The sequence below is a fragment of the Pogoniulus pusillus genome, chromosome 23 (assembly GCF_015220805.1).
Source record: "Pogoniulus pusillus isolate bPogPus1 chromosome 23, bPogPus1.pri, whole genome shotgun sequence".
NCBI classification, from domain to species: domain Eukaryota; kingdom Metazoa; phylum Chordata; class Aves; order Piciformes; family Lybiidae; genus Pogoniulus; species Pogoniulus pusillus.
Genome location: NC_087286.1, coordinates 12034476 through 12060263, shown reverse-complemented (window position 1 = coordinate 12060263; position 25788 = coordinate 12034476). Strand labels below are relative to the sequence as shown.

Here is a 25788-nt window from a genome sequence, read left to right as displayed (position 1 = left end):
CCTCACAAAATCTTTGCATTACAATACTGAGATGCATTGTCAAGACCTGGGCAAGACGAGGTACTGCCCCTGAAACACCCTACTCAATGTTCGCTGCCTTTGCCACCAACACAGCCTTTGGTTTTCAAGTGACGTTCCTGAAGAGTCAAAGGCACTTCCAAGAGCCTTCCTCCACCAAGGTCAATCCCTCCCAGGAAAGCTCAAGTTTTCCTGTTGTGTTCCTCCGCTTGCACTTCTCAACGCCCTTCCGTCCCGCGTCTGGGCCCACCGACCCCAACGCTTCTCCCCGACTGCAGCCAATCACCGGCGGCTGCCAGACCAGCTCCCACAGCTCAGTTGGAGCAGTCGGTCACAGCGCAGCACCACCTAGACGCCGTTCCACCGACCGCGGCTGCATGGGGCGGGCCGCCGGCAGCTGGGCGCAGCCTACCAGGCGGGGCCTGCCGCCGCCGCCAATGCGGCCGGGAGCGTAGCGCCTGCGCCGGCTTGGCCGTGCGGCCCGTCCCGCTACCGAGGAGCTGAGGCATGTGGAACCGCTACCGGGCAGCCGGTGGGCTGCTCAGCCGCGGCCGGTGAGGACTGGGAGGGAACTGAAGGGAGCGAGTGGCGGCCCCTGCCAGTCCTTCCCCTGCCTTGCCCGGCCCCAGCCCCTCTGCGACGCGCTCCCGCGAAACAGGCGGCCCTACCTTTGCTGTCTTGGGCCCCGCTGCGGGCCTGGGCGAGCTCCGTGCTGCAGCTAGCTCCGTGTCGCTCGGCCGAAGCCGAAGCTCGGTGAACGACGCGACGTGTCCCGGGCGGAGTCCAGGCGGCCTATTGCGGGGGGCCGGCGGTGCCCGCGGCTGAAGGGCAGCGCCTTTCTGGAGGCCGGCGGGAGCCCGGGGCCGGGCGGCTGCTCCTCGTCCGCCCTGCCCTCCGCCGCCCCTCAGAGCGAGGGTGAGGGCGCTCGGCTCGAGCGCGGGCGGGAGCTGCGTGTGCTGATCGGGAGTCTCGTTTCAGGTGTCTGCCTCGCAGGGCAGGGAGGTGGAAGAGCCTTTCCGCCAGTGAACGGGCGCTGCAGTACAGGGTGGGCGAGCAAATCCACGGGTTCACTGTGAAACAGGTGAGCCTCGCTTACGTTACCCCGGTGCCTCTAAGGATGAATCCGCCCTTGGCTGGAAAGACCTTACTGAAGCCAAGACTCTGCACAGGACGTGTTTGTATGTGTGCTGTGGGTTGTCACTTAAAGAAATGGCACAGTAGTTACTCGTAGTTAGTTCTCTAGGTAACACTAACACGTTTCTCCAGGGAGTTAACTCCTGTAAAGTAAATAAGGTAGTTGGGAGTTTTTCTATCTGCTGCAGGTGTTGAACATTCAGTGTGGTCCTCTAAATCCTGACAGGACTGAACTTCACTGGCTGCACTCTTGTGAAGTTGGTACAGCTGCAATCCTTGGTTTCCCTTTTGCTGCCCTAACTACTGGTGTTTGAATATTTGCCTTTTTGTTGTCAGAGTATCTGTGCCAGAAGACTTCACTGCTTGGGTTGAAGTGTGTTTGAATTGTTTTTTTAACTTTATTCCTCATTTGCACGCTGAATTCACACATAGACCAAAACCACAGGAACTAAAGATTGCTTAATACTGTATATGGCAATATTAGATCCAGGATCAGCAGATGATCATTGCTACAATCGTCCATGATTTATTTGACTTGGTTACAGTCACACTGTAATGGAGATATTTTCTTCCAATGCAGGTGACAGCTATTCCTGAGCTGTTTCTGACTGCAGTGAAGCTTAGTCATGACACTACAGGAGCCAGGTACTTACATGTGGCTCGGGAGGACTCCAATAATCTGTTCAGGTAAGCCATTGATATATGTATTGCACATTTCATCTGAGCATGCCTTTCTGGTTTCTAAATTGAAAATCCAGCTTCACAATGATTTTTTTCTGTGCTAACAAAGAGGACAGTAGACGTTAGAGTTGATAGGTTGGAGCAGATGTCATGTCTCTTGTTTAGTCTGCTGCTCAAAACAGGATCAGCCCTTAATTCAGCTGCAGTTACTCCAATACTTTTCCAGGTGGGCCTTGAAAACTTTGAAAATCAGAGATTATGCAGCCTCTTTGGGCAAGGCTCCCAGTGTTTGACCGTGCACATGGGGTAATTTTTTCTTTAATGCCAAATTGCAGCCTCCCTTGCTTTGGTTTCTGAGCATTGCCTCTTGTCTTCTGTCATGCATATCTATGCAAAGAACCTGCCTTCATCATAACCTCCTTGTAGATGTTGGAAGGCAGCTATTGAGTTCCCTTGTGCCTTTCTTTCTCTGGGCTAAAGGAGCTAAGTTTTCTCAGTTGCTTTTTGCAGGGCATGGCTCCAGCCGTCTTTGTGGCTTTCCACTAACTACTTTAAATTTATTAACACCTCTTTTCAATTAGGGAGCTGAAAACTAGATTTCCTGCTAAACCGCCTTGTAGTTGCAAGATGTAAACCAGATTCTTTCCAGAGAGTGTTTTGTTTGGTTTATTTTTTTCTGAGCCTTGTGGGTAAAAAGAAATGTGTTCAGTTATGTGCTGCAAACTACTATACCACCTCCAGAAATAAAAGTGCAGAGGTTGTATACCCTCTGGAAAAGGTGGCTGAGCACTAGAGAATCTTAAGGAGTCACAGAGTCTGTATCCTGCTGTCTGTGGTGATAGTTACTGGGCCAAGGTAATGTTCCCATAACTGAAAGCTGCAGACAGGAGGTGAGAGTGGCTTTTCATCACACGCAGCTGCATTCCTCTGGCTGCTCTCTGTCTTGCAGTATCCAATTCCGAACCACTCCGATGGACAGCACTGGAGTCCCTCATATCCTCGAGCACACTGTGCTCTGTGGTTCTCAAAAGTACCCCTGCAGACAGCCATTCTTCAAAATGTTGAATAGATCACTGTCCACTTTCATGAATGCATTCACAGGTGAGCTCACTGTGTGAGGTTTTGTTGCAGCTCTCCTTAATTTCCTTTTGGAGAGCAATCGCTAAGTGTGAAGGTCGTGAATGAGAGATTAAAAACACTGAGAAGGCAAAGCAACAAAATCTGTATTGTTCATTTGGCAGATCTCAAGTCCCAGTAGAACAAAGTGTTTAATTAGTTAAATAGATGGCAGAAGCCAAGTTTTGATGATGTAATAATAGCAGCATTAAACTGTGTATTCTTCTGGAAAAATGCTTCTCCGATGAGTGTCTTCACTTCTGGCTGTTTTAGACAGGAGAGGTTAAAAATAAATGGGGGTGAAATGCATCTCAAACTTGCTAAAACTCTGCTCTTATATTGTTTATACACAGCTAGTGATTACACACTCTATCCATTCTCCACACAAAATCCCAAGGACTTTCAGAACCTCCTGTCAGTCTACTTGGATGCAGCTTTCTTTCCCTGTTTGCGGCAACTCGATTTCTGGTAAGATCTGTGCAAGCCTGAACATAAGGAAACAAACTTCAACCCTGCATACTCTTCACATTTCCTGCTATTATTGTTTGCAGGCAAGAAGGATGGAGGTTAGAACATGAGAACCCATCTGATCCTCAGACACCTCTGGTCTTCAAAGGAATTGTTTTTAATGAAATGAAAGGGGCATTTGTAAGTTTTGTGAATGTCTGCTAAAGATTTTGTAGAGGGTGAAGTGACTTTAACTGGAGGTTATCAGTACTATTACTGCACCATTCCTCCTGTGTGAAACTGAAGTCCTCAGTAAAGCAAATCTGTTACTTTTTAAACGGAATTTATTTATTGTAGAGTTTTCCTTTAAGTGGAGATGATTAAATTGACCTCTGCTGTGAGGACAGGCTGAAGGAAATGGGCTTGTTCAGCCTAGAGAGGAGAAGACTATGGGAGGCAGTGCTTAGAGCTGCCTGCCAGTACATGAAGGGATCCTACGGGAGGGTTTCAGAGGGGCTTTTGCCGAGGGTGTCTAGAGACAGGCCAAGGGGGAATGGTTTGAAGCTCAGGCAGAGCAGAGTTAGACTGGAGCTGAGGAAGAAGTTCTTTAGTAGAAAGATGGTGAGAATCTGGCATAGGCTGCCCAGGGAGGTTGTGGTTGCCTCCTCCCTGGGGATGTTGAAGGCCAGGTTGGATGAGGCCTTGTGCAGCTGAGTCTAGTTGAGAGGTGTCTCTGGTCATGGTGAGGAGGTTGGAAGAGATTAGTTCCCTTCCAGCCTGAGCCACTCTGGGGTTCAATGACAGTGTAGGTAGTTTTATTAAAGTACATGGGAAAACAGAGCAAATTTGATGTGAGGAGGAGTTCTTGTGTAAATTAGAATTCTGAGGTCTTTCTGAACACCTTTTGTTTTTAAAGGGTGGTTTGCTGACTTTTACTGAAATATGTTTTCCTCTTAAGACAGATAATGAGAGGTTATTCATGCAGCACCTGCAGAGTAAAATCCTTCCTGACCACACTTACAGTGTAGTATCTGGTGGAGATCCATTGTGTATTCCTGATCTTACGTGGGAGCAGCTGAAAGAGTTTCATGCCACACATTATCATCCAAGCAATTCCAGGTACCTGCAGTTGTTGACTGACTTCATGCATGACAGCATGTTGGCACACTGCTGGTGTGTCTGAGAGGGGAAGAGCATCAGCAGAGTGTTTCCATTCCTATGGCCAGCAGCTTAGGCAGCCTGTGCTCTGTGGCACTGAGGACCACATTGCAGCAAGGAGATTTGTTCTAGGAAGAGGCAGGAAAGTTGGCTGATACTCTACAGCCTGTCTGCCTGCTTCATGATGAGGATTTGTTCTGGGGAGTTTTGTTTACAGGTGCTTCACCTTGAACTGGCAGGAGTTAGGAGGAACTGGAGCACAGTTATCTGGTGTAATGTAATAAAGCATCCTAGATTAGTGTTGGAGTTCTTTTGGAACTCAACACAAGTTGTAAGAGGAAGTCGCAGATGAATGGCTGTTCATTTGCTCCTGAGTCACACATTGCTTTGTCAGATTCTAGGTAATGGGTATTCATTTGTTAAATACTGATACTCATAGTGCTAATAAAGTACTTAAGCCAAAAGTCAATTTGAAAGTGATCTGGAAGGAACTTTATAGTGTCCTTGTGTGGTCAGTTGGTTCGTTTAATTCACTTACGGAACATCAGCTCGTGTCCTGATAGTGAACTGACCATCCGTTATCATGATCCCAGGTATTCTGCTCTACCTGTGTTTGAGTTCTAACGTGGGAATAAGATTAGATACTTAATCTAGTGGAAGTCAGCAGGGCTTACTGTGGTTACAGTTGGTTGACTGAGCTGCAAAAGCCAGATGGATCATCAGATTTGATACGTTGTATATGATGACAATAAGAATTTTGTCTTCTGAAACTTCAAACTATTCTGGCCTCAATGACTAATATTTTTCTTTTCCTTGGGACATTGCATATTGCTGCAGCTAACCAAATTCTAGCTTCTTGTGGCCTCCAGAGCATAAAAGAGAAGTTGAAAAATGTGGGAATTTCAGCAGGAGATCTGTGAATTTTGTGCAGACTGGTGGGTCTGTTACCTAGGGGCCTTGCAAAGCATGTTCCTTTCTAGATGTAATTGACCACTGGAAAACTCAGGAGATCCAGAATTTAACAGAAGCTGATACTGTAAGTTTCATGTCAAATCCTATGAGTAATCCTAATTGTTTCATTTCTAATCTAGATTTTTCACCTATGGTAATTTTCCACTGGAGCAACATTTGAGACAAATACATGAGGAAGCATTGGTGAAGTTTGAAAGAATTGAATCAAATACTGACATCCCAAAGCAGAAACTCTGGGAGAAGCCTGTAAGTAAAAAGAATAGAATATAAAATGACACAAATGCAAAGAAACAGTGTATCCATTCTTGGAATGGCAGAAACTGAAGACAGCAGGTTCATATTTTAGCCCGGTCTGATGGAATTGGCTTCTTGTTTGTTTAGAAGTGTGTTTGTATGTAAATGAGCTGAAATATTTTGGTTACAGCATGAAAAAAACTACATTTCATTTTGAGTTCCAGTAATGAAGTGATTGTGTGGAGTTGTTTGGTTTTCTTATTTTCAATTTTCAAGTCTCTCCTTCATTTGAAGCACTGAAGCATGGAAACCATTTAGTGCTACTGATAGAAATATCAATGTTTTGAGTCAGGGAAGCTGCCCTGCAATGAAACCTAAACTTCCAAACACTGGTGTCAAAAGAGGAAAATTTTTTTTCCATTCTCTCCTTTCCCCTTCCCTGCTTTTCCTCCCGAGCTTGTCCAGAAGTCCTGCATTGGGGTTGGGCCAGCCCCAGGCACACATTCAGGCCAAGTGCAGAGTGGGTTGAGAGCATCTCTGAAGAAAGAGACTTGGGGGTATTGGTTGCTGAGAAGCTCCCCAGCAGCCATGATTATCTTGATCCTTTATTCTCCACTTGTTTAAGCTGAGATGCCTCTCCTTTTTCAAGGCATCCTGTGTTTATTTACTGATGAGTATTGAACTGATCTGTAAAATTATTTGAAACCTGTGGGAGGAAGATGGTATGAAGATGCAAGCAGTGTTTTCTTGTCACCCCTCTCTGAGTGTAGTCTGCATCCAATGTATTTGTTTTCCTTTACAGAGAGAACACAGCATAAAGTGTGGCTTGGACTCACTTGCTGCTGACCCTTCCAAGCAGACAACTGTCAGTGTTAGCTATTTGTTGACAGAGTAAGTATATCACAATGGGATTCAGAATCAAAGACTCATTTTAGAAATGCAAGCCAGCTGCAGGCATATGTTGTGTCCCCCAGTACCTCGTGATAAATCTCATCTCCAGGGTAAACAGTGCCCTGGGAAAGCTGGACAGATCCTACTTTAGGAAGTGAAGCTTCACTGTTAAGCAGAACTTCTGTCTTTAGCAGATTGTAAGGAAAATCAGCCATTATCTTCCAGAACTGCTCAGTGGAAAAGACTTCTGGGAACACTGGCTTCCAGTCTTCCAGTTTCCTGACATGTGCAGGTCTTTGTGACCTTACTAATTTTACCTAGCCTTGCAGTCTGATTTAACTTGCTTTAACGATGGTTGTTATTAATGAAAGACACAGAGCTCTCCAAGTTCCCTGAGGTGTGCTGCAGTGTTGATAACAGACAATTATTTCTTCCCTGCTTCCTCTACATTGTTTTGTAGGAGTAATTCTTCTGAGATAAACATGGTGGTGCTGGGTGTTGCATGTTTGTAGGTTAATTTTTAAGAACTATTTGTTTTTCTTTTTCAGTATTACAGACACTTTTGAAACGTTCACACTAAGCCTGCTGTCCTCACTGTTGGTTGATGGGCCAAACTCTCCTTTCTACAAAGCCTTAATTGAGTCTGGGGTTGGTACAGATTTTTCTCCTGCAGCTGGGTAAGTGTTATGCTTTGTTTTGCCACTATGGCAGCATTAGAGAAGTCACAAACCACTCACTGCTAAGTTTTTTTTGGCTTGTTAAAACAATGCCCTAGAAGCAGTGGTGAAGTTGTACTGCTTAACGCTTAGGAACAAGAACAATGGGTAGGTAAAAGTATGGCCCAGCTTCAGTGCCCTGCTTTAGCTGGGGTTTTCATCTCAGTCAGTCAGAAAGGTTTGCTAGCTCTTCTCTGCACTGAGCTTTAGACCTGAGAATGACACAAGTCTCAATTGTCAGCTGTTTTAGTAGGAAACCTTGATATACTCATCTGAAATTAGAGTACTCTGCCTGACTGAAACGGTCTCTGTGACATCATGGGCTTCCTGCAAATCCTGTGGCATGCAGACACCTTAATATTGCAGAGGATGGCAGTAGAAATCTATCCCTAAACCCTGAAGTGCTTCAGTTTATGCTTTCTCAGCTGAGCCTTTTCCAGAATGAGTATAGTAATACAGCACTGGCCTATAAAGTGAGTTGGCTTTAATTGCCCTAGTGACTGTGCTGATGAATCACAAGTTTGAGCCCAGTGATCAGTATCCCAGGATTCCAACACCTGAGTCTGCCATGGAATTCCATCTGTGTATTTCAGACATGGGATAGGAGATACTTGGAACCTGGCTGGGGACCTGGCTTTGTTTGTTGACTTTGGTCACTGCTAGGTGTTCCCTATTTCTGCAAGTGATGAGTTCTTGTGCTCTGCCCTGCCTGACAGATGGGACAGAAGTAAGGGGTTTGGTGTCTGTGTTTTTTTTTTTTCCTTCTAAATACTATTGAAGAGTTGCTGCAAACATGGAACACTTCACCTTCACCACTTTACAAATACTGCTTTACTAGTACAAATTTAGGAGTACCATCCCACTCCCTTGCTGCAATGGAACCTATGTGTTTTGGCATTACAGGCAGCTAAAAGTTTAACCTTTAAGTAAAGAGACTTTACCTGGAAGTACTGAAAGACAAATGGGAGGAATGGAGAAGACCAACTTCTGTAATTTTCTGCTATCTTCAGTCACCTTCTGTAACTTTTAGCTGCTTTACTGTCACACTGTGTTTCCTTAGCAGTGGCTGCCACTACTGAAATTGAACAAAAAATGCTTCTAAGTTCCATTTCTTGCCTCTTTGGTAATTACTTTTCTTTCTGTTCTAGATTTTAAGTTCCTCTGTGTGTATGTGGAAATGACAAGTGGTTTTTTTTTTTCTCTTCTGCCTCCACTGGCAGGTTTGTTGCTTAAGTTCTAGTATTTATCACTGCAACTAATATCTTTTCATTCTAGGTTTAATGGCTTAACAAGAGAAGCTTATTTCAGTGTGGGTCTACAGGGTATTGCTGAAGGAGACATTGATACCGTGAAAGAGATCATTGCTAGAACAGTGGATGAAGTTATTGCGTGAGTAGTGCTGAAGTTTTAAGAATCACATTGTATTAGGCCTTGGAAGGGACCTCCAGAGATCATCCTGTTATCCAACCTCAGCTTCCTATAGCACAGCTTGAGGCTGTTTCCTCACGTCCTATCACTTGCTGCATGTGAGAAGAGACAAACTCCCACCTCACTCCGTCCTCCTCTGTGGTGGTTGTAAAGGGTGGTGAGGTTTCCCCTCAGCCCCTGTTCCATCAGCTGCTGCTTTAGGGACGCAGCCTGGAAAGCTGGTTTCATACCAGTTGAATTGAGTGTGGAAGACAGGATGTAGTGATGCTTCCTGTAGCCATGGTGTAACTCATAACTTCACTCAAAGCAATTAGTCTTAACGGATGTGGCTTCCTTCCCAAAGGAAAGGATTTGAGGAAGACAGGATCGAAGCTCTACTGCACAAGATTGAAATCCAGCTGAAGCACCAGTCTACGAGTTTTGGACTTGCCCTCACATCAGTAAGTTGGTTTGTCTTGCCTCTCTGTGATGTGTTCTTAGGAGCAAAGAAATCTGATGTCTGTCTTTACAAACTGTGGAGTCTTGATAAGTGGTCTTGGACCACAGATGTAGAGGTGCAGCTGGATTGTCCTGCTTACCTTATAACTCTTTCCCTTTCAGTATATCTCCTCCTGCTGGAATCAAGACGGAGATCCAGTGGAGCTACTGAAGATTGCAGATAAAGTCTCTCGCTTCAGGCAGTGCCTTAAAGAAAATCCCACATTTCTGCAGGAAAAAGTTAAAACCTATTTTAAGGTAGGCAAGCTGAGGGAAAAATAGCTTCAGTATGAATTTTTAAATCACAGGCTTGTAATTAAAATTAAACTGAAGGCTCATTCTTCAAACCCAAGCTGCCTAATTTTAGGTGTGAGTACCAGCAGCACTTCTGATAGAAGCATGCTAATTTTAAGTGCTTGATATGGAAGCTTTTCAAAATGGGAAAGAATTTCTGGTTGGACACTGGGAAACACTCTGACACTGAGAAAACACTAATGTTTCACTGAACTGTGATGCCTGCTGCTAGAGAAGGGCCTGAAGATGTTGTGCTCAGATGCCAACAGAGAACTGTAGACTCAAATCGTGTGTTCCTTAGTTCCTGGGCGTACCAAGATAAATCTCCATTTCCTTGTAGAAATGTGGGTTGTAAGTGAGGTTGTTCTGGTGCTCTTCCTGTTTATAGAATCCTAGAATGGCTCAGATTGGAAGAGGCCTTAGAGATCATCTACTCCAGCCTCCCTGTCATGGGCAGGGATACCTCTGAACTCAGCTGCTCAAGGCCTCATCCAACCTGGCCTTCAACACTCACAGGCAGGCGGCAACCACAGCCTCCCTGGGCAGCCTATGCCAGAGTATCACCATCCTCCTACTGAAGAACTTCTTCCTCAGCTCCAGTCTAACCCTGCTCTGCCTCAGCTTCAAACCATTCCCCCTTGTCCTGTCTCTAGACACCCTCAGCAAAAGTCCCTCTGCAGCCTTCCTGTAGGATCACTTCAGGTGCTGGAACACAACTCTTATGGTCTCTCTGGAGTCTTCTCCTCTCCAGGCTGAACACCCCCAGCTCCTTCAGCCTGTCCTCATAGCAGAGGTGCTCCAGCCCTTGGATCGTCTTTGTGACCTCCTCTGGACTCAGTCTAGCAGTTCTGTGTCCTCCTATTTGCTGGTGACACCAGAACTGGAGGCAGTACTGGAGGTGGGGTCTCAGCAGGGCAGCACTGAACTGCTGTCCGAATTTTGCTATCAGTGCCAATTGCTTTTGTTCTTTTAATTCTTTCCCTCTCCATATGCCCTACTGGAGTCCTTGAAGAAATAAAATATGGAATGGTTCTGAAACCTTGAATTAGGTCATGGCAGAAAGGAAAAAAGTGCACTGACAGCAGTGCAAAAGTGGGTTTGGATGTTTGAAAGAGTTTTGGGTTTTGTTGATGGAGTTTTGATTTGTTTGTTTTTTTCCCCAGTGAAACTATTCAAGTGCAGATCTGTTCTAGGTAACTACTGGCCTGATCTAATAGTGAGCAAATGCTGCTTTTCATGTGCTCAGAGGCAAGAAGAGACAGCAGCAGCTGAGCTCTGTTTTACTAAAGGCATTATAAGTGTCTGAAATAGGGAGCAGTTCAGTTTTTAGCTTTTGTAGGGAAAAAATCCAGGTGCAATATTGCTGAGCATGGCCTTTACTGTGCAGTTCTTGGGGAGGTGTTGAGACAAAAGTAAGACTTAGTAGGATGTAATGACAATTGGATGTTCTTCTGCCAGAGCGTTAGGCACTGTTGTATGTTGTGCCTGGATGAAGGCTGCAGGGCTGGGAGCAAGGCAGTGAATGCTGCTCACCCATTCAGTCCATTCTGCTCCGCCTGCTGCATTTTGCATTTCCCTCAACTCTAGTCAGGTTTCTGTAGCTCTTCCACATAAGCATGAGTTAGATAAAGTCACAAAGCAGAATCTAATTGCATTGTCCTAAATGATTGGCAGTGTCTGGCAGTGACAGATGTTGCTTTTTAATGCCTAATTTTAAATGAGCAATTTCTGAGGTCGCTCTTTTGACTATCTCCCCATTATTATAGAAAGTGGAATCTGCTTGAGGAATTTCAGCACTGAAATTCCACAGTTTGATATAAACAGAAATCCAACAGCAGTTGTGACAGTTGCTTAATGCATGGAGCTCTATGGCAGCAAGGCTGAGCTGGAACACTTCTGAGCAGGATAAGGCATGCATGTTTTACATCATCATATGGGATCTGAGTGCATTCAAGCTCAGGCAGGTTGGAGAAGGTGTTTAATGAAACCCTCTTGCATTTCACCATATTCCCCATCTTAGAACATTCTCCAGATAAAACTTGGGGCATGCTGCTTTACTGCCTTCTGTGCAGCTGTTATGTCTTGGTTAATTAAAGTAACGAGTAATGCTGGCTGCAGGGAGTCTGACTCTACTGAAATCCAACAGCAAGGTGCTCATGCTTGTTCTTGTGGTAAGCTGCCTCTCTTCCCCACCTCACCTCAGTCTGCTCTGTGTGAAATGAAGAGTTCACATTGCCTGGTTGTGATGTTTTTGGTAGTGTGTGAGCCAATGATGCACAGAATCTTTCTATCTGCTGTTGAAGCAATAGTCTGAGGAAAACTAGGAAGGAGTTACAGGATCACAGGATGTTAGGGTTTGGAAGGAACCCAAAGACAACACTGAATCCAACTGCCCTGCCAGAGCAGAGCCACACAATCTAGCTCAAGTCACACAAGAACACACCCAGACAGGCCTTGAAAGTCTCCAGAGAAGGAGACTCCACAACCCCCCTGGGGAGCCTCTTCCAGTGCTCTGGAACCCTTACAGTAAAGAAGTTGCCCCTTGCGTTGAGGTAGAACTTTCTGTGCTGCAGCTTACATCTGTTGGTCCTTGTCCTATCCCAGGGAGTGAGCAGAGCTTGTCCCCCAACCCCCAGCCCTCAGATATTTATATACATTTCTTAGATCCCTTCTCAGTCTTCTCCAGACTAAAGAGCCCCAGGTCTCTTGGCCTGACCTCATCAGATGGTGTTCCCCTAATCATCCTCATAGCTCTCCACTGGACTGTCTCCAGCAAATCCCTGTCCCTCTTCAAGTGGGGAGCCCAAAACTGAATGCAGTACTCAAGATGAGGTCTCACCAGGGCAGAATAGAGGGAGAGAAGATGATCCCTCAATCTGCTGAACACACTCTTCTTAATGCACCCCAGGATCCCGTTTGCCCTCTTGGCCACAAGGGCACGTTGCTGTCCCGTGGACAACTTGTTATCCACATTTTGTACTAATGTTTGTTCAGCACATTGCTGTTGGGGATTTTTTTTGGTTGGGTTTTTTTTTTGTTGGTTTTTTTTTTTTTTTTGAGTTGCCCTCAAAATTAAAAATGCTTTCTTTTGGGATATGCTTCTGCAGGATAACCCACACAGACTGACTCTGTCAATGAGTCCAGAAGAAGACTACCATGATAAACAAGCAAAAATGGAAGCGGAAAAGCTGGAAAAGAAGGTCAATGCTCTTTCTGAGGAAGAAAAAGGCCAAATCTTTGAAAAAGGTTAAGATGCTTTTCCATAGTTTTGAACTTCATTTTTTTAGTTGGTGTTCTATGGAATATCTGATATTCCCATGGACTCTCCAGCATTTGCCCCAAAAGGGATGATGCTTTTGGTGGAAGTTTGAATATTTGTTCCTGTGGAGTGTAGCATTTACACTCCAGTGTATGACTGATATATTGCATTAGTTTTAATGCTCAAAAATACACTTCTCAAGGTCTCTAGTAGAGGTGAAGTAAGGGAATTGTTTTAAAGTGTTGATTTGATTACTCTTTCCTATATTAACTTGCACTAGGTACATGATGGGTTCTATCATTTACTTGGAAGCTGTTTGTTTTTAAGTATATGGTGTCTCTTCAGTGTTTCTTCTGTCAAACTTCCAATTTGTAACTTTATTTCTTTGCTACTTACAGTATCAGCTATAATAATAATATGTTCAGTGGATTCTGGGCAGTAACCCTGCTCAGTCATCTCATCCTGTGGAAAGAGTGATTTAGTCACTCTTCTGAAGCTTTGGTAGAAGAGCAGAAAATCAGATGAGACATTCTGATTAAGTAGATAAATTGGAAAAATACTTGGAGGTGACCAACCAGAATCTGCAAGGTTGAAATATAAAATGAAACACAACAATTCAGCTGCATCAGTGCATTGACAGAGCACTTGAGTTAGAACTGGGTTCTTACCATCTAGCTAGTAAGAACTAACTTCTAACCAGCAAGGTTGGTGCTTGCTGAGCTGAGTGACCTGACAGGCTGGCAGATGGCACTTCCTTGGGGTCTAAATTGCAGGCTCCTGTAAACAGGATGTGAAGAGAAGTTAGAGAATTTAAAACTATGGAGTGTTCTGTTTGTTGTTGCAAAGTGAGACCGCAGAATTTGTTTCAGTGGTGTCTGAGAGCTGTTGGCAGAAAATTCTGAACCTCAAGACTGTTGTGCTTTTCTGCTCTGTGTCAGCTCAGTACGTTTTTATAGCACTATTGCTTAAAGCTGACAGTGACAAGCCGGTGTTGTGCTCTCCCTGCAAGGTCTGGAATTAATTGCTTTTCAAAGCAAGCCTGATGACACCTCATGTCTTCCGCTCCTGAAAGTGTCTGACATCGAGCCCCAGATCCCGGTCACTGTGCTGGAGACAACACTCACAGGTTGGTGTAACAACGATCTCATCCTCAAAAGACTCAGGGTACTGTTTTGTTCTTACCTGACTGGCTTGCCCAGCTGTTACTCTGTTTTGCTCTTTGCAAAGCAAACGTTCCCTCTCTGTTTGTTGTCCCCACTTAGGTTCTTTTCCTCTATCCCTAGCTCTGCAGCAGGCAGCGTGCGGTGGCTTTGCAGCTGCTTCTGGCTGTCGCCTCTGAGAGGCAGCCTGGGGCTGTTCTCGGCTCTAATGAGCCACTCGCCCAGCACAGAACCACAGAACGTTTAGGGTTAGGAGGGACCTCCACAGATCATCCAGTCCAACCCCACCTCTGAAGGGCAAGATCTTGTAAGAAACTGCATTGCTTTTGTGTGTTTGTAGTAGGAAGTTGTTGGTTATTCTTTGCTTTTGTGTTTTTTAATCCTTAGCTGATGAAGTCCCTGTCCAGTACTGTGCTCAGCCAACCAATGGGGTGGTTTATTTCCGAGCTGTTTCCAGCCTGAACACACTTCCTGAGGAGCTCAAACCATATGTGCCGCTCTTCTGCAACGTCATTACCAAGTGAGAGGCTTGCTTCTGGGGTGGTGCAGCATTGCCTTTAGTGACTTCAGCTCTTGTTACAGAAGAAAAGTGCTGCTACGTTTGTGTTCTTCACAAGCAGTGCTCTTCCTCATGTAGCTGCTGACAACTTTCCCTTGCATGGCCTTGTTCCCCAGCACCATGGCAGGCAGTGCAAAGGGCGTGTGAGTGAGAATTAAACTTCACTTGGGTAGAGTTTTGGTGGTTTCACCATGTGGTCACAGAAATGCTGAGCCCATTGCAGGGGAGAGTGTGACACAGAGCAGAACAAGTGACCTGAGCTGGGGGGAATCAATTCTTTTTATTGGTGAGAACAGCGTAGGCAATGTGCACAGAGGTAGTGGCAGCAAGGTTGGATCTAAAACACTCTTTGATACAGCATTTTGAATGAAGAGGTTTTCCTTGAAAGCTTGGGTGTGCAGCTTTTATCAAGTGTGAAGTACCTGTTTGCTTTATGCCTCAAGCTGTTCAGTTGCTGTGTTAGTATTGGCTTCAACAGTGCACTCTGCAAAGCCTGCTTGTGGCATGCACTGCAAATGGTGATCGGTCTGTCTTGTCTTTCACAGGATGGGATGTGGAGCCCTTGATTACAGGGAACAAGCCCAAAAAATAGAACTAAAAACAGGTGGGCTGCATGTGAGTCCACACATCATTCCAGATGATTCTCACCTGGATGTGTACGAACAGGTAAATCCAGCATAAACTGCAGCATCTTACCCTTGCAGTAACAGCTCTGCAGGTCAGGCTCAGGCAGGGCTTCCAGGCAGAGGGGCAGTTGCTGTGCACTGAAAACTTGGAGCTGGGCTTGTTCAGCCTGCAGAAGAGCTCTGGGCCAGCCTTAGAGCTGCCTTGCAGTACCTGAAGGAATCCTACAGGAAGGCTGGTGAAGGATGTTTGAATGAGGTCTCGAGTGGCCTCATCTAGTGGGAGGTGTCCCTGTGGCATGGAGGTTGGAACTAGATGATATTTAAGGTCCCTTCCAACCCATTCTGTGAATCCATGACTTGCCAGGATGGCTTTGTGTGAAGAACAATCATGTCTGCTCTGACTGGAGTAGCACAGCCTGCATTGAAGAGGGTTTGTGATGTGTAGCTTTGGCATCATTGCATCCCTTTCATGAGCAGTTGTGCATTTCCAAACCATTGCTTTGACTGTCTTTTGTGAAGGGTTTTTTGTGTTTTGTTATTTTTTCCTTCAGGGTGTACTCTTTTCATCTCTGTGCTTGGATAGAAATCTGCCAGACATGATGCATTTGTGGAGTGAAATATTTAACAAGTACAGTATATTGGTTTCCTTTCAGTTTTTGCATGTGTTTTGGGGCTTGCATTTTCCTTCTAGCCATTCTCTTCTTTTTGGAGACCCTACTTTGAGATTTCTTTCCATAACTGTAACATTACAGGCTCCCAGTTCCTAATCATTCCATCATTTGCATGACTGTAAAGTGGATCAAATGAAGAATCAACAGTTTAAAATTTCTTTGTTGAAATTGGATGTCCCCAGCATCAGAAGGACACAGAGTTGTTGGAATGAGTTCAGAGGCCACAAAAAATGATCCAAGGGCTGGAGCAGCTCTGCTGTGAGGACAGGCTGAGGGAGCTGGGGGTGTGCAGCCTGCAGAGAAGACTTCAGGGAGACCTTAGACCTGCATTCCAGCACCCAAAGGGATCCTACATGAAAGCTGCAGAGGGACTTTTGCTGAGGGTGTCTAGAGACAGGACAAAGGGGAATGGTTTGAAGCTGAGGCAGAGCTGTGTTGGACTGGAGCTGAGGATGAAGTTCTTCAAGGTGAGGGTGGTGAGACTCTGGCATAGGCTGCCCAAGGAGGCTGTGGCTGCCTCCTGCCTGGGGGTGTTGAAGCCTGAGTTGGATGAGGCCTTGAGCAGCAGAGTCTAGTTGAGAGGTGTCCCTGGGCATGGTGGGGAGGCTGGAGGAGATGAGCTCTGAGGTCCCTTCCAGCCTGAGCCTTTCCAACATTTAGCATTACAAATTCCATTGCTGTGCTTTCATATGTGACTTGGAGCCCTCTTCTGTTCTTTTTTTCCAGCCCCAGATTTGAGGAGGAAGAATATTTCCGAGTGCTAGTTAAGACAGCTGCTCAGGAGCTGTCCAATGGGGTTCCAGACTCTGGGCATTTGTATGCCTCTATCAGAGCCAGCAAAAACCTGACACCCTCTGGAGAGCTGGAAGAAATGTTCAGTGGCATGGATCAGGTGAAAAATTAATGGCATCCTTCAGTGAAGCCCAGTTCCTCCAGTTTGGAATTGCAGTCCATGCTAATTCGTTTCCTTGGCTAAGTCTGTTCTTTCTGCCTCCCTTCCCACCCAGGTGAAGCTGATGAAGAGAATAGCAGAAATGTCTGATATGAAACCAATCCTCCGCAAGCTGCCGCGCATTAAGAAGTATTTGTTGAACAGTGACAACATCAGGTGAGTGCCAGCTGACAGAGGAGGGGCATTCTGTTACAGAGAAGGCAAGGCCTGGGAATCTGCACTGCTGAGAGCACTGGGCTTGTGTGAAGTGAGAGCTCAGGGAATCCTAGTGTGGCTCGGGTTGGAGGGAACCTCAGAGGAAAATTCCTTCAAGCTCCTCACCCTGAGCAGGGACACCTCTCAGCTGGACCGATGACGTGGTAGAAGATGCTTTGCACCACAAAGAAAAGGTGCCCATCCCAGAAGATGATCTGAAAAGACAAAAAGCTATTGCAACTCACTGTGTGTTTTTTACAGGTGTTCAGTGAATGCAGGACCTCAGCAAATAGCAGAGGCGTCTAAAGAGGTAGAGAAGTTTATAAAGGGCATAGCTAGAAGTAAAAAGGAGAGAAAACCTGTCCGTCCCCACGTGCTTGAGGTAAGGAGTGATCTCCGTTGTGACTGGGGCAGCAGGCACAGGCACTTTGATCCTGCAGCCAGACAGAAGATGGTTTGAACCCAGATACTGTGTCCACACAAACATAGCTTTGCAGGAGCCAGCTCTGTGATCAGCTGCTGTGTATTTTGCCACAGAAGCTGCCTTTGCCGCAAGAACACGGACAATGGTGATCCTCTGGGTCAGCTGCCAGGCCTTACCCTGAGCTTGCTGCTTTTGTCTGGGCTGAGGAGAATGGAATTCTTCCTTTCTCTGTTGCATACAATGAGAATTTCTTCTTTAGCTGAGCTCTCCTGAAATGCTGGCCAAAAGGAAATAGAGCATGACTTGCAGCTCCACAGGCTGCAGGAATTTGTTTGGTCATCTCGGTGCTCAGGACATTTGGCACAAAGTGTGCTTGATTCAGTGAAGTGGACAAAGGATCTGCTCTGTCAGTATGCAGATCTGTCTTCATTTCTGATGAGGCTGCAAGAAGCTCCCAGCTCCCTACCCATGAGAGAGCTGTTAGTCTAAAACTTACTGGGCCTCATTTAATCCCTATCTTGGTGTCTTCTAGTGCCAAACTTCTCTTGAAAGAAAAATCATTTAGCATTTGCTTAGAATTTCAAGTGTAAAGAAGTAATTGAGTAGCTTGCTTATGTTTGTGAAGACTGGTGACAGTCTGAAGGGGTTTGAGGGCAGAGGTTGCATTTGTAGTGTTCTTGCTCTCCATGGTTAAATCGTCTTTCATAACTGGAGGACTGTATTTCTTGTAGAAATCCTCAGAAGTCTGCCCTGTGGGAAGTGAAATGCTTTCTAGTTTGCAGATCACAAGGAAACTAGTTAATGTAAGTACCCAGCTGGTGGGGGATACTGGTGTCCCAGGGCTGTACTGGTCCTAGTGGTCCATCTTCAGCTGGGACAGATTCTTTTCCTATGCAGAAGCACAGCACTGAACATAAAGTGCTCTTCAGTTCTACCCTCTGACTGCATCCTTTCCTTAAACTAGCCACTCAGCTTCCTTATCCCTCTGGGACATTGTGCTTGGTATCTTCCCTCTGGTTCTGGGTGGCAATCCTTTAGCTAGCTCTGTGCCCACAAATGCAGGCAAACACTCACTGGTGCTGTTTGCTGCCACTGAGGCTCATTTGGGTTGTAACCTGGTTTCCTTCAGAGCGAGGCTGATGTGGTGTCACTCCCAGTTAGTCTATTCCTGCAAAGCAGCAGCTTTAGCATTTGTCTGTGTGCTTGGTAGGATTTCATGGTTCTCAAGGCAGCCAGAGTTCTCCAGTGGTACACTGTCTCCCCTCTGCTAACCGTGATCATGATGCATTTTTTTTCCTCAGGATCCTACTTTCAAGCCCTGCCCAATGAAGACTCATTTTGTCCTTCCCTTCCCGGTGAACTATGTTGGGGAGTGCATTCGAACAGTTCCCTACACTGCTGCAGACTATGCAAGGTGGGAAGCAGAGCCAGCAGGGAGCTTCTGCATGTTGGGCTGAGTACATAACGTGGAATGTTGGTAGAAAATGCTTTGCAGTGCAGCTCTCACAGAATCCCTGGGGAGTAACTGTGTGTGGCTAGGGCCAGAGATGCCCAACTGTAGTGAATGCTGAGATCAGGTGAGCAGGGGCTGCTGTCTGCTAACTTCCAAATAAAATAGCCTTGCCTGCTGGGATGCCTCTGTTAATGCTACTGCATGTAACAAAGCTTGGGAGCTTGCACTCACATTGCATGAGTGGAAGACATGGAAACAGGGAATGTCCCAAGGCAGTGCCACTCTTCCAGTGCTGCCACATCACTCAGCTGTTAGTAAATACTGAGTACTGCTACTCCAGTGGATTACAAGAGACAGTGCATTGCAAATGGGCACCTTTGTGAACTTCAGAGGAAGTCGAGGCTCTTGCTGTTGCCCATTTCCCATCTTTATTGTTGGTGTTTCTCTCATTGAAGCCTTCGAGTTCTTGCACGGCTGCTGACAGCTAAATTCCTGCACAGAGAGATCAGGGAGAAAGGAGGAGCTTATGGCGGAGGTGCTAAACTGAACCACAATGGCATCTTCACCTTCTACTCCTACAGGTGGGTTCACCTGCATGTGTCTGGTCTGAGCTGTAGTTCTGTGTCAGGATGAATGAAGTAGCCAGACAGTGATTCAGTGCTGCTACTGGAAAGGTTAATTGGTGAACTGATACAGTGAACTCTTCCTTACTTTCTTTGCTCTGTCCCTGGGAAGGCCTCTGTTAGGTCTGCACTTAAGGATTCACTGTATTTGTGCCATAGTGAAACTGGCTGCTGCTTAGTTCTTACTGGGCTGTGAAGGCCCTGAAAATTCAACCCTATTCTAAATTTGAGACTCCAAACCTGAGAGCAGGAGTTGCTCCCTGAGCTAGGACATGTGCAGCCTCCTTTGCTGAGTGGCTGGTGAGAGGTTCAGCAGAAAGCATTGCTGCTGCTGAGCTACAAGGGCTTTCTCCTTTTGTTTTCCTCATCTTCTACCAAGCCAAAACCTTGTCCTGGTCTTACCAAAGCACTTGGAATAAATTGGAGGTATTAAAGATTAGTTACAGTCCTCATTAAAAGTGTCCTGTGGATAGAATCCTAGAATGGCTCAGGTTGGAAGGGACCTCAGAGCTTATCTGCTTCAACCTCCCCACCATGCCCAGGGACACCTCTCGACTAGACTCAGCTGCTCAAGGCCTCATCCAGCCTGGCCTGCAACACCCTCAGGCAGGAGGCAGCCACAGCCTCCCTGGGCAGCCTATTCCAGAGTCTTACCACCCTGTACTGAACTGACCCAGATGTGGGACCCTGCACTTTGACTTGTTGGAGTCCTGGCTTAAATCATTCTAAAGCAGCAGCAGCCTAGCAGTACCTGATGGGGATTCCCAGCTAAAATTTGGGCAGCCTTGCCATGATTCAGAGAATGGAGCTGCAACATGGTAAGACTTGCCCTGGTTAGTATTTCAGTAGTTGTTAACCTGTTGCACCTGTTTCAGAGAGCAAAAACAGGTGTAGCAGGAGCAGCAGCTTGGAGAAGATAGAGCAGATCAGTACTCATGGCAGTGATGCTTGCTAAGCTCTGGCAGCAAACAGTGCTGGGTTACCATCTCTTAGCAGCAGCTCTCTGCAACTGCTTCTAGGCAACTTCTGTTGTCCATGAAAAGGAAGTTTATGTTTTAGTTTAATCCTCACCTCTGTATGTAAACTGAGGAACAGAACAGAGCAGCTGCAGGTTTTCATTTTGTAAGACTGAAGTAAATAATTGTATTAATTAGACTCTTTTTTTTCCTCTTCTAAGAGACCCAAACTCGTTAACCACTCTGAAGACTTTTGAAGCAGCAGTGGAATGGGCCAAACACGGAGAATTCACCCAACAAGACATCGATGAAGCCAAGCTGGCAGTTTTTGCTGCTGTAGATGCTCCAATAGCTCCTTCAGATAAAGGTCTGTTTTCACAGCAGCCTCAGAGCAGTCGGTATATGTATTTATTTATAGTTGAACCCTAAAGGGAAGAAAATATTTAGTTTGCTCAACTGCATCACATGGTCAATTTGTTACTTGGCAGAGGTAAGGAACTGCAGCTCCAGCAAGCAGTCAAGCCCTGGTGCTGCCTTTGAGAACCACCACGATGCAGTCTCTCTACTGAAGTTTTCATACTCGGTGCCTCCCTGGTATCAGGTGAACACAGCTAGGAGAGGGAGGTGGATTAAAGAAACAGGAATGAGAGCAGCCCTCAGCTCCTCTGCTCTAAGCCCCAGATCCCTCAGCCTGGCCTCACGGGGAGATGTTTCATTGCCTGCAGCAGCTTGGTGGCTCTGGGCTGGACTCTTTCAGGCAGTGCCCTAAGGTCCTTCTTGCCCTGAGGCATCCAGAACTGGACACAATATTCCAGCTGTGGCCTTACTTGGGCAGAGTAGAGGAGCAGAACCTCTCTGGACTTGCTCACCACTGCCCTTCTAATCCACCCCAGGAGGCCGCTGGCCTCCTTGGCTCCTTTTCAGAAGAAGACAAGAAGTATCCTTTTTCCTGGAAACTTTACCTCAGACCATGACTGCCTAATTCTGACCTTTGATGTTTGATTTCTATTGGATGTTGTCTCAGAACAGTGGTCTCTGTTCCTCTCTACCGTCTGCCTTAGTCTACACTCAGTCATGCACTTAGCTGTAGCAGAGATCCCAGGGTACCAACAGCTGTGCTTTTTTGTTCCCTAGGAATGGATCACTTCTTGTATGGGATTTCAGATGCCATGAAACAGACACACAGGGAACAACTCTTTGCTGTCAGCAGTGATAACCTGGTTGATGTAGCAAACAAGTAAGTCTGTGCTGCAGTTTAGAGAATGTGCACTGAAGAGAGCAAAAAACTCATTTGAAGAAGGGAAGCTTGCAGAAGCTGTTGTAACACTCTTGGATTTCTTCCCTTGCCCTTTGGTGGCACTTCCACTTTGCTTCTGTAATGCAGGAAAAGAGATGTTAATCGTGGCCTGCTGGCTGCATTCCAGCAGATAGAGCTTCACTTCCTCCTCTGTTCTGAATGCTTGGTAATTTAATTTTGAAGGGTCCACAAAGTGTCTGGAGAGAGCACACACAGCCATCCAGCTAATAGTTCTACACTTCCTCTGGACTGAAGGTTAAGGAGATAGGCTGGTTAGGGCCATGCCTTGGGGGACTGTCCTGTTGTGATGACTGGGAACAAACCCCATGGCTGCTGTGAACAAGTGGTGGATGGCAAACCCTTGTTCGTGAGAGAAGAATACCTTTAACTGGTGTGAGAAGCTGCTGCATTCATTTCTGTTTTTTCCTTGCAGGTATCTTGCAGCTGGGAAGAGCACTCGTGGCCAGGCTGTGCTTGGCCCAGAAAATGCAGAGATCACCAAAGATCCCTCCTGGGTCAAGCGATGAATTGCTGCTGCCCATCCAAGTCAATCTGTGTGACCATCGTTAGGGATTTTTAGTAACTTTTAACAGTGCTGTGGTGCAACTGTAATGTTCATTGCTGCTTTTAACAATGTCCAACAGCAGTTAAAAGCTGTCCTGGAGACCTATTGTGCAAGATGTCCATCCAGCCATACTTGATCTCTGTATGGGAAAGACAGCCCCTAACATTTTAGTGATGCCTAACTCCCCCTCCCCCATCATGCATAGAACATAAATTAAATATTTTTGTATATGCAGAACTCTAATTGTGTGTTTGAAATGGCTGCACTTGAACATACAGAGAACTTTCTCCTAGTGGCAGATTTCACTCTTTGGTGTAATGACTGCAGCTTCCTTTGCTGTTCCCCAACCGTGCCTTCCACCTGGCCTTGGCCCGAGGCTGTGGTGAACTGCAGTAGGCAAACTACTGGTCAGTGACTGCTTGGTTCAACTTGGCTTTTGCACAGAGCCAAGCTGAATGCAGAGTGGGTTGAGAGCAGCCCTGAGTAAAGAGACTTTGGGCTTTGGTTGCTGAGAAGTCCCCCAGGGGCCAGCAGGGCAGGAGGGGGAATTCTGCCCCTTGACTCTGCTCAGCCCTCCACTCTTGCCTCCAGTGCTGGTGTTCCCAGCATAAGGAGGACACAGAGGTGCTAGAGTGAGACCAGAGACCATAAAGACGATTCAAGGGCTGGAGCACCTCTGCTAGGAGGACAGGCTGAGGGAGCTGGGGAGATCTAAGGGGACCTTAGAGCTGCCTTCCAGTAGTGCTCTACAGCTACCTAAAGGGAGTGTGCGGAGGCTTGGGGTTAGGCTCTTCTCCCAGTTAAGCAGTGATAGGACCAGAAGCAATAGGTTGAAGATGTGGCTGGACATCAGGAAAAACTTATTTACTGATGAGTGGTGAGGGGCTGGAAGAGGCTGCCCAGGAAGGTGGTGAAGTCACTAGCCCTGGAGATGTGCTGCTCAGGACACGGCTCTGTGATGGTGGTAGCTGGGTTATTCGACGGTCTTAGGGTTCTCCAACCTCCAAGATCCTAGGTCCTGCATGCCTCGGGAGGGAGACAACAGGTGCTTCTCCCCTGAACTGCTGTGCACAGGGAGCCCCCCTTGCAGCCTTGCTCTCCCGCGTTGTTCCCGGCAGGGGAGGACACCAGTGGTGTTTGCAACAGTATTTTATTTCACTTCAGGTACACTAAGCACATCCTGTTACTCAACACAAAGCTAGCCACCTACACGTGGGTTTTGAGTGTAAGTACTCAAAGTGCAGTAGATGAGTAACTTACAGAGTGCATAGAAGGGTGCTGCACTTGCTGTTAAAGGGTAGTATCAGTAAACGGTGCTCTCCTACCAGATGCTGGGGTTGTCTCCAACAGAACACAAGTACAGGACAAGAACTGTGACAGCTGAAGGGTTTAGGTCAGGTAAAGTGCTGGTACAATAATTTAAATGTTACAAACAAGGCTGAAACGATTCTAAAGCATTGTTACTCACAATGTGCACCTAGTACAACAATCTACAAGTGATGGCTTAGATGGCTCCAGTTTCTGCTTCCTTTGGGCTGTGCATGGCCACATGCTCCAGCTGGCCTGAGTCTGACACATCATAACTGGTCTTGTACTTGGCCAGGATCTTCATGAGGGGTCGCAGCTTCAGCCACCACTGCTCCTTGGGAATCCTGTGCCTGTGTCACAGGTAAAGTGGAGAAAAAAGAGGAAGTGATTTATTTCATGGCTTAGACAAACACATTTTGCAATGCCAACAGCAATGGGCATCCTTAAAAAGGGGCTCAGACACTAACAGTGTGTGTTAAGGATGTGCTGAGGGAGCTGGGGTTGTCCAGCCTGGATAAGAGAAAGCTTCTTCCAAGGCTGACTTCCAGCAGCTGAAAGGATCCTACAGGAATGCTGCAGAGGGACTTTAGCTGAGGGTGTCTAGAGACAGGGAAAGGGGCAATGGTTTGAAGCTGAGGCAGAGCAGGGACAGACTGAAGCTGAGGAAGAAGTTCGTCAGTAGGAGGTGAGACTCTGGAACAGGCTGTCCAGGAAGGGTGTGGCTGCCTCCTGCCTGGGGGGAGGGTTGGAGACCAGGCTGGATGAGGCCCTGGGCAGCTAAGTCTAGTTGAGAGGTGACCCTGCCCATGGTGGAAAGGTTGGAGATGAGCTCTGAGATCTAACCTAAGCCATTCTAGGTTTCTATGTAAATGCTGACCCAAAATGGGAAGAAACAAAGACAGAATACAGAAGGAACAGAGAGATTTTACTGAAGATGTTGCCTACAGTTGAGAACAGCACCAAAACTGGCACACAAAAATGCTGCCCCACTATTCTGCCAGAACTGAAGTCATTCAAGGCATCAGAAAAAAGACAATGCCAGTAAAGTTACTTCAAAGCAGAATGACTTCCCAGAATTCACAACAGGAGACCTCCAACCATAAGGAGGAGGAAGAGAAAGCATAAAGGGAGCTGTTATAAAAAACAAGGGAACAATCAAGTCAAAGCACTGCCTGAATATAGGCTAAAGACAAAGGTGGAGGGCAGCAGCTGGCAAAAGCTGTGTCAGCAGTGTGGAGACTTTGACTTGCTGTGCAGAAGGGGAGGCTGTGCTGAGGCATGTAAGATGTCAGCAGCATGTACGTACACAAAGTCTGTCTCAGTCTTGAGCTCGGCCACAGGCTGGAACACAAGGTTGCGTCTCCGCATCCCCAGCAAGCAGACTGAGTCATCAGTGTTGGCAAAGACCTTTCCTAAAAAGAAAGAAACCATTCAGGATCTTTTTCGCTCTCACTTGTAAGGGTAAAACCCCTTTTGCTGTCATTAAAGTGAATGGGAAGCTTACAGTAGCTTAATTTCAGTTGTTGGATGTTTAATGTAATGATAAGACATCAATTAGTACTTTAATAGGGTTAGGAGATCCTCATTCTTTAACTTTAGCCAGTGATTAGCAATGGAAACAGTGTAACTAACCAGGGGGAGATTGATTTTTAACATCCCAAGTTGCATTAGACTTTAGTAAGGAGTGCTTTACAAAAACCCCCAAAGAAGACATTGCCATTACCTTCTTCTGTCTCCCATGTAGCCACCATGAAACAAAAAGGAAGAACAGATGTAACTATTTAACCATCAACTCCTGCATGCATGATAAACTGCAAACACGCTGCATTGCTTGAAAGAGAAAGCAGCTATCTGACTGACGGCACTGGAGGGGAAAGCTTACAGCAGACAGGCAACAATAAAAACACTCAGTAGGGAAAGAGCAGCTCGTCTAAACTGCTGCTTGCACAGCAGAGCAGCCTCACATGCTGACAGCTACCCACAGCCACCCCCAGAGCGCTCCCTGCCTCTCTGCACCTTTCCGGTAGGTCTCTTTCAGCTTCTTGGAGATCCACTGCATGCCTTTGGCAGAAATCTTGGTGCCAAAGTTCCTGTCGAATGGTGAAGGGGCACCACCCTGTGGGGGAACCAAGTGTGGGTTAGCTCAGCCGTGTGCTGCACCAGCGCTTGTCTTT

General features: G+C 46.4%; 2 protein-coding genes across 6 annotated transcripts in view; one reads left to right on the top strand and one right to left on the bottom strand.

The window, feature by feature from the left end:
- The first annotated feature begins 462 nt into the window (after window positions 1-462).
- On the top strand, window positions 463-22549 carry PITRM1 (pitrilysin metallopeptidase 1). 2 transcript variants are annotated; one of them, XM_064162564.1, is made up of 27 exons: window positions 463-572; window positions 997-1099; window positions 1733-1839; window positions 2783-2934; window positions 3303-3417; window positions 3501-3597; window positions 4355-4515; window positions 5646-5772; window positions 6563-6651; window positions 7200-7328; window positions 8643-8756; window positions 9139-9235; window positions 9396-9530; window positions 12674-12812; window positions 13835-13951; window positions 14373-14505; window positions 15090-15210; window positions 15722-15798; window positions 16568-16733; window positions 16849-16949; window positions 17250-17370; window positions 18144-18215; window positions 18714-18826; window positions 19321-19446; window positions 20666-20811; window positions 21579-21681; window positions 22175-22549. In XM_064162564.1, exons 1-27 carry the CDS (start codon window positions 526-528, stop codon window positions 22266-22268), a joined length of 3102 nt encoding a protein of 1033 aa, XP_064018634.1. In that variant the 5' UTR covers window positions 463-525; the 3' UTR covers window positions 22269-22549. The 2 variants fall into 2 exon arrangements, with proteins under 2 accessions (XP_064018634.1, XP_064018635.1); XM_064162565.1 differs by lacking the exons at window positions 463-572; window positions 997-1099; window positions 1733-1839; window positions 2783-2934 and having other exon boundaries at window positions 3331-3597; window positions 4359-4515.
- An 891-nt stretch (window positions 22550-23440) lies between these two features.
- The window catches only part of PFKP (phosphofructokinase, platelet), a 44013-nt gene continuing 41665 nt past the window's right edge, over window positions 23441-25788 (bottom strand). For all 4 annotated transcript variants that reach the window (XM_064162569.1, XM_064162566.1, XM_064162568.1 and 1 more), the window contains 3 exons: window positions 25631-25730; window positions 24921-25026; window positions 23441-23964 (listed from right to left, as the gene is read on the bottom strand). In XM_064162569.1, coding sequence (XP_064018639.1) covers window positions 23811-23964; window positions 24921-25026; window positions 25631-25730 — 360 coding nt within the window. In that variant the 3' untranslated portion in view covers window positions 23441-23810. The remainder of the gene's footprint in view (window positions 23965-24920; window positions 25027-25630; window positions 25731-25788) is intronic.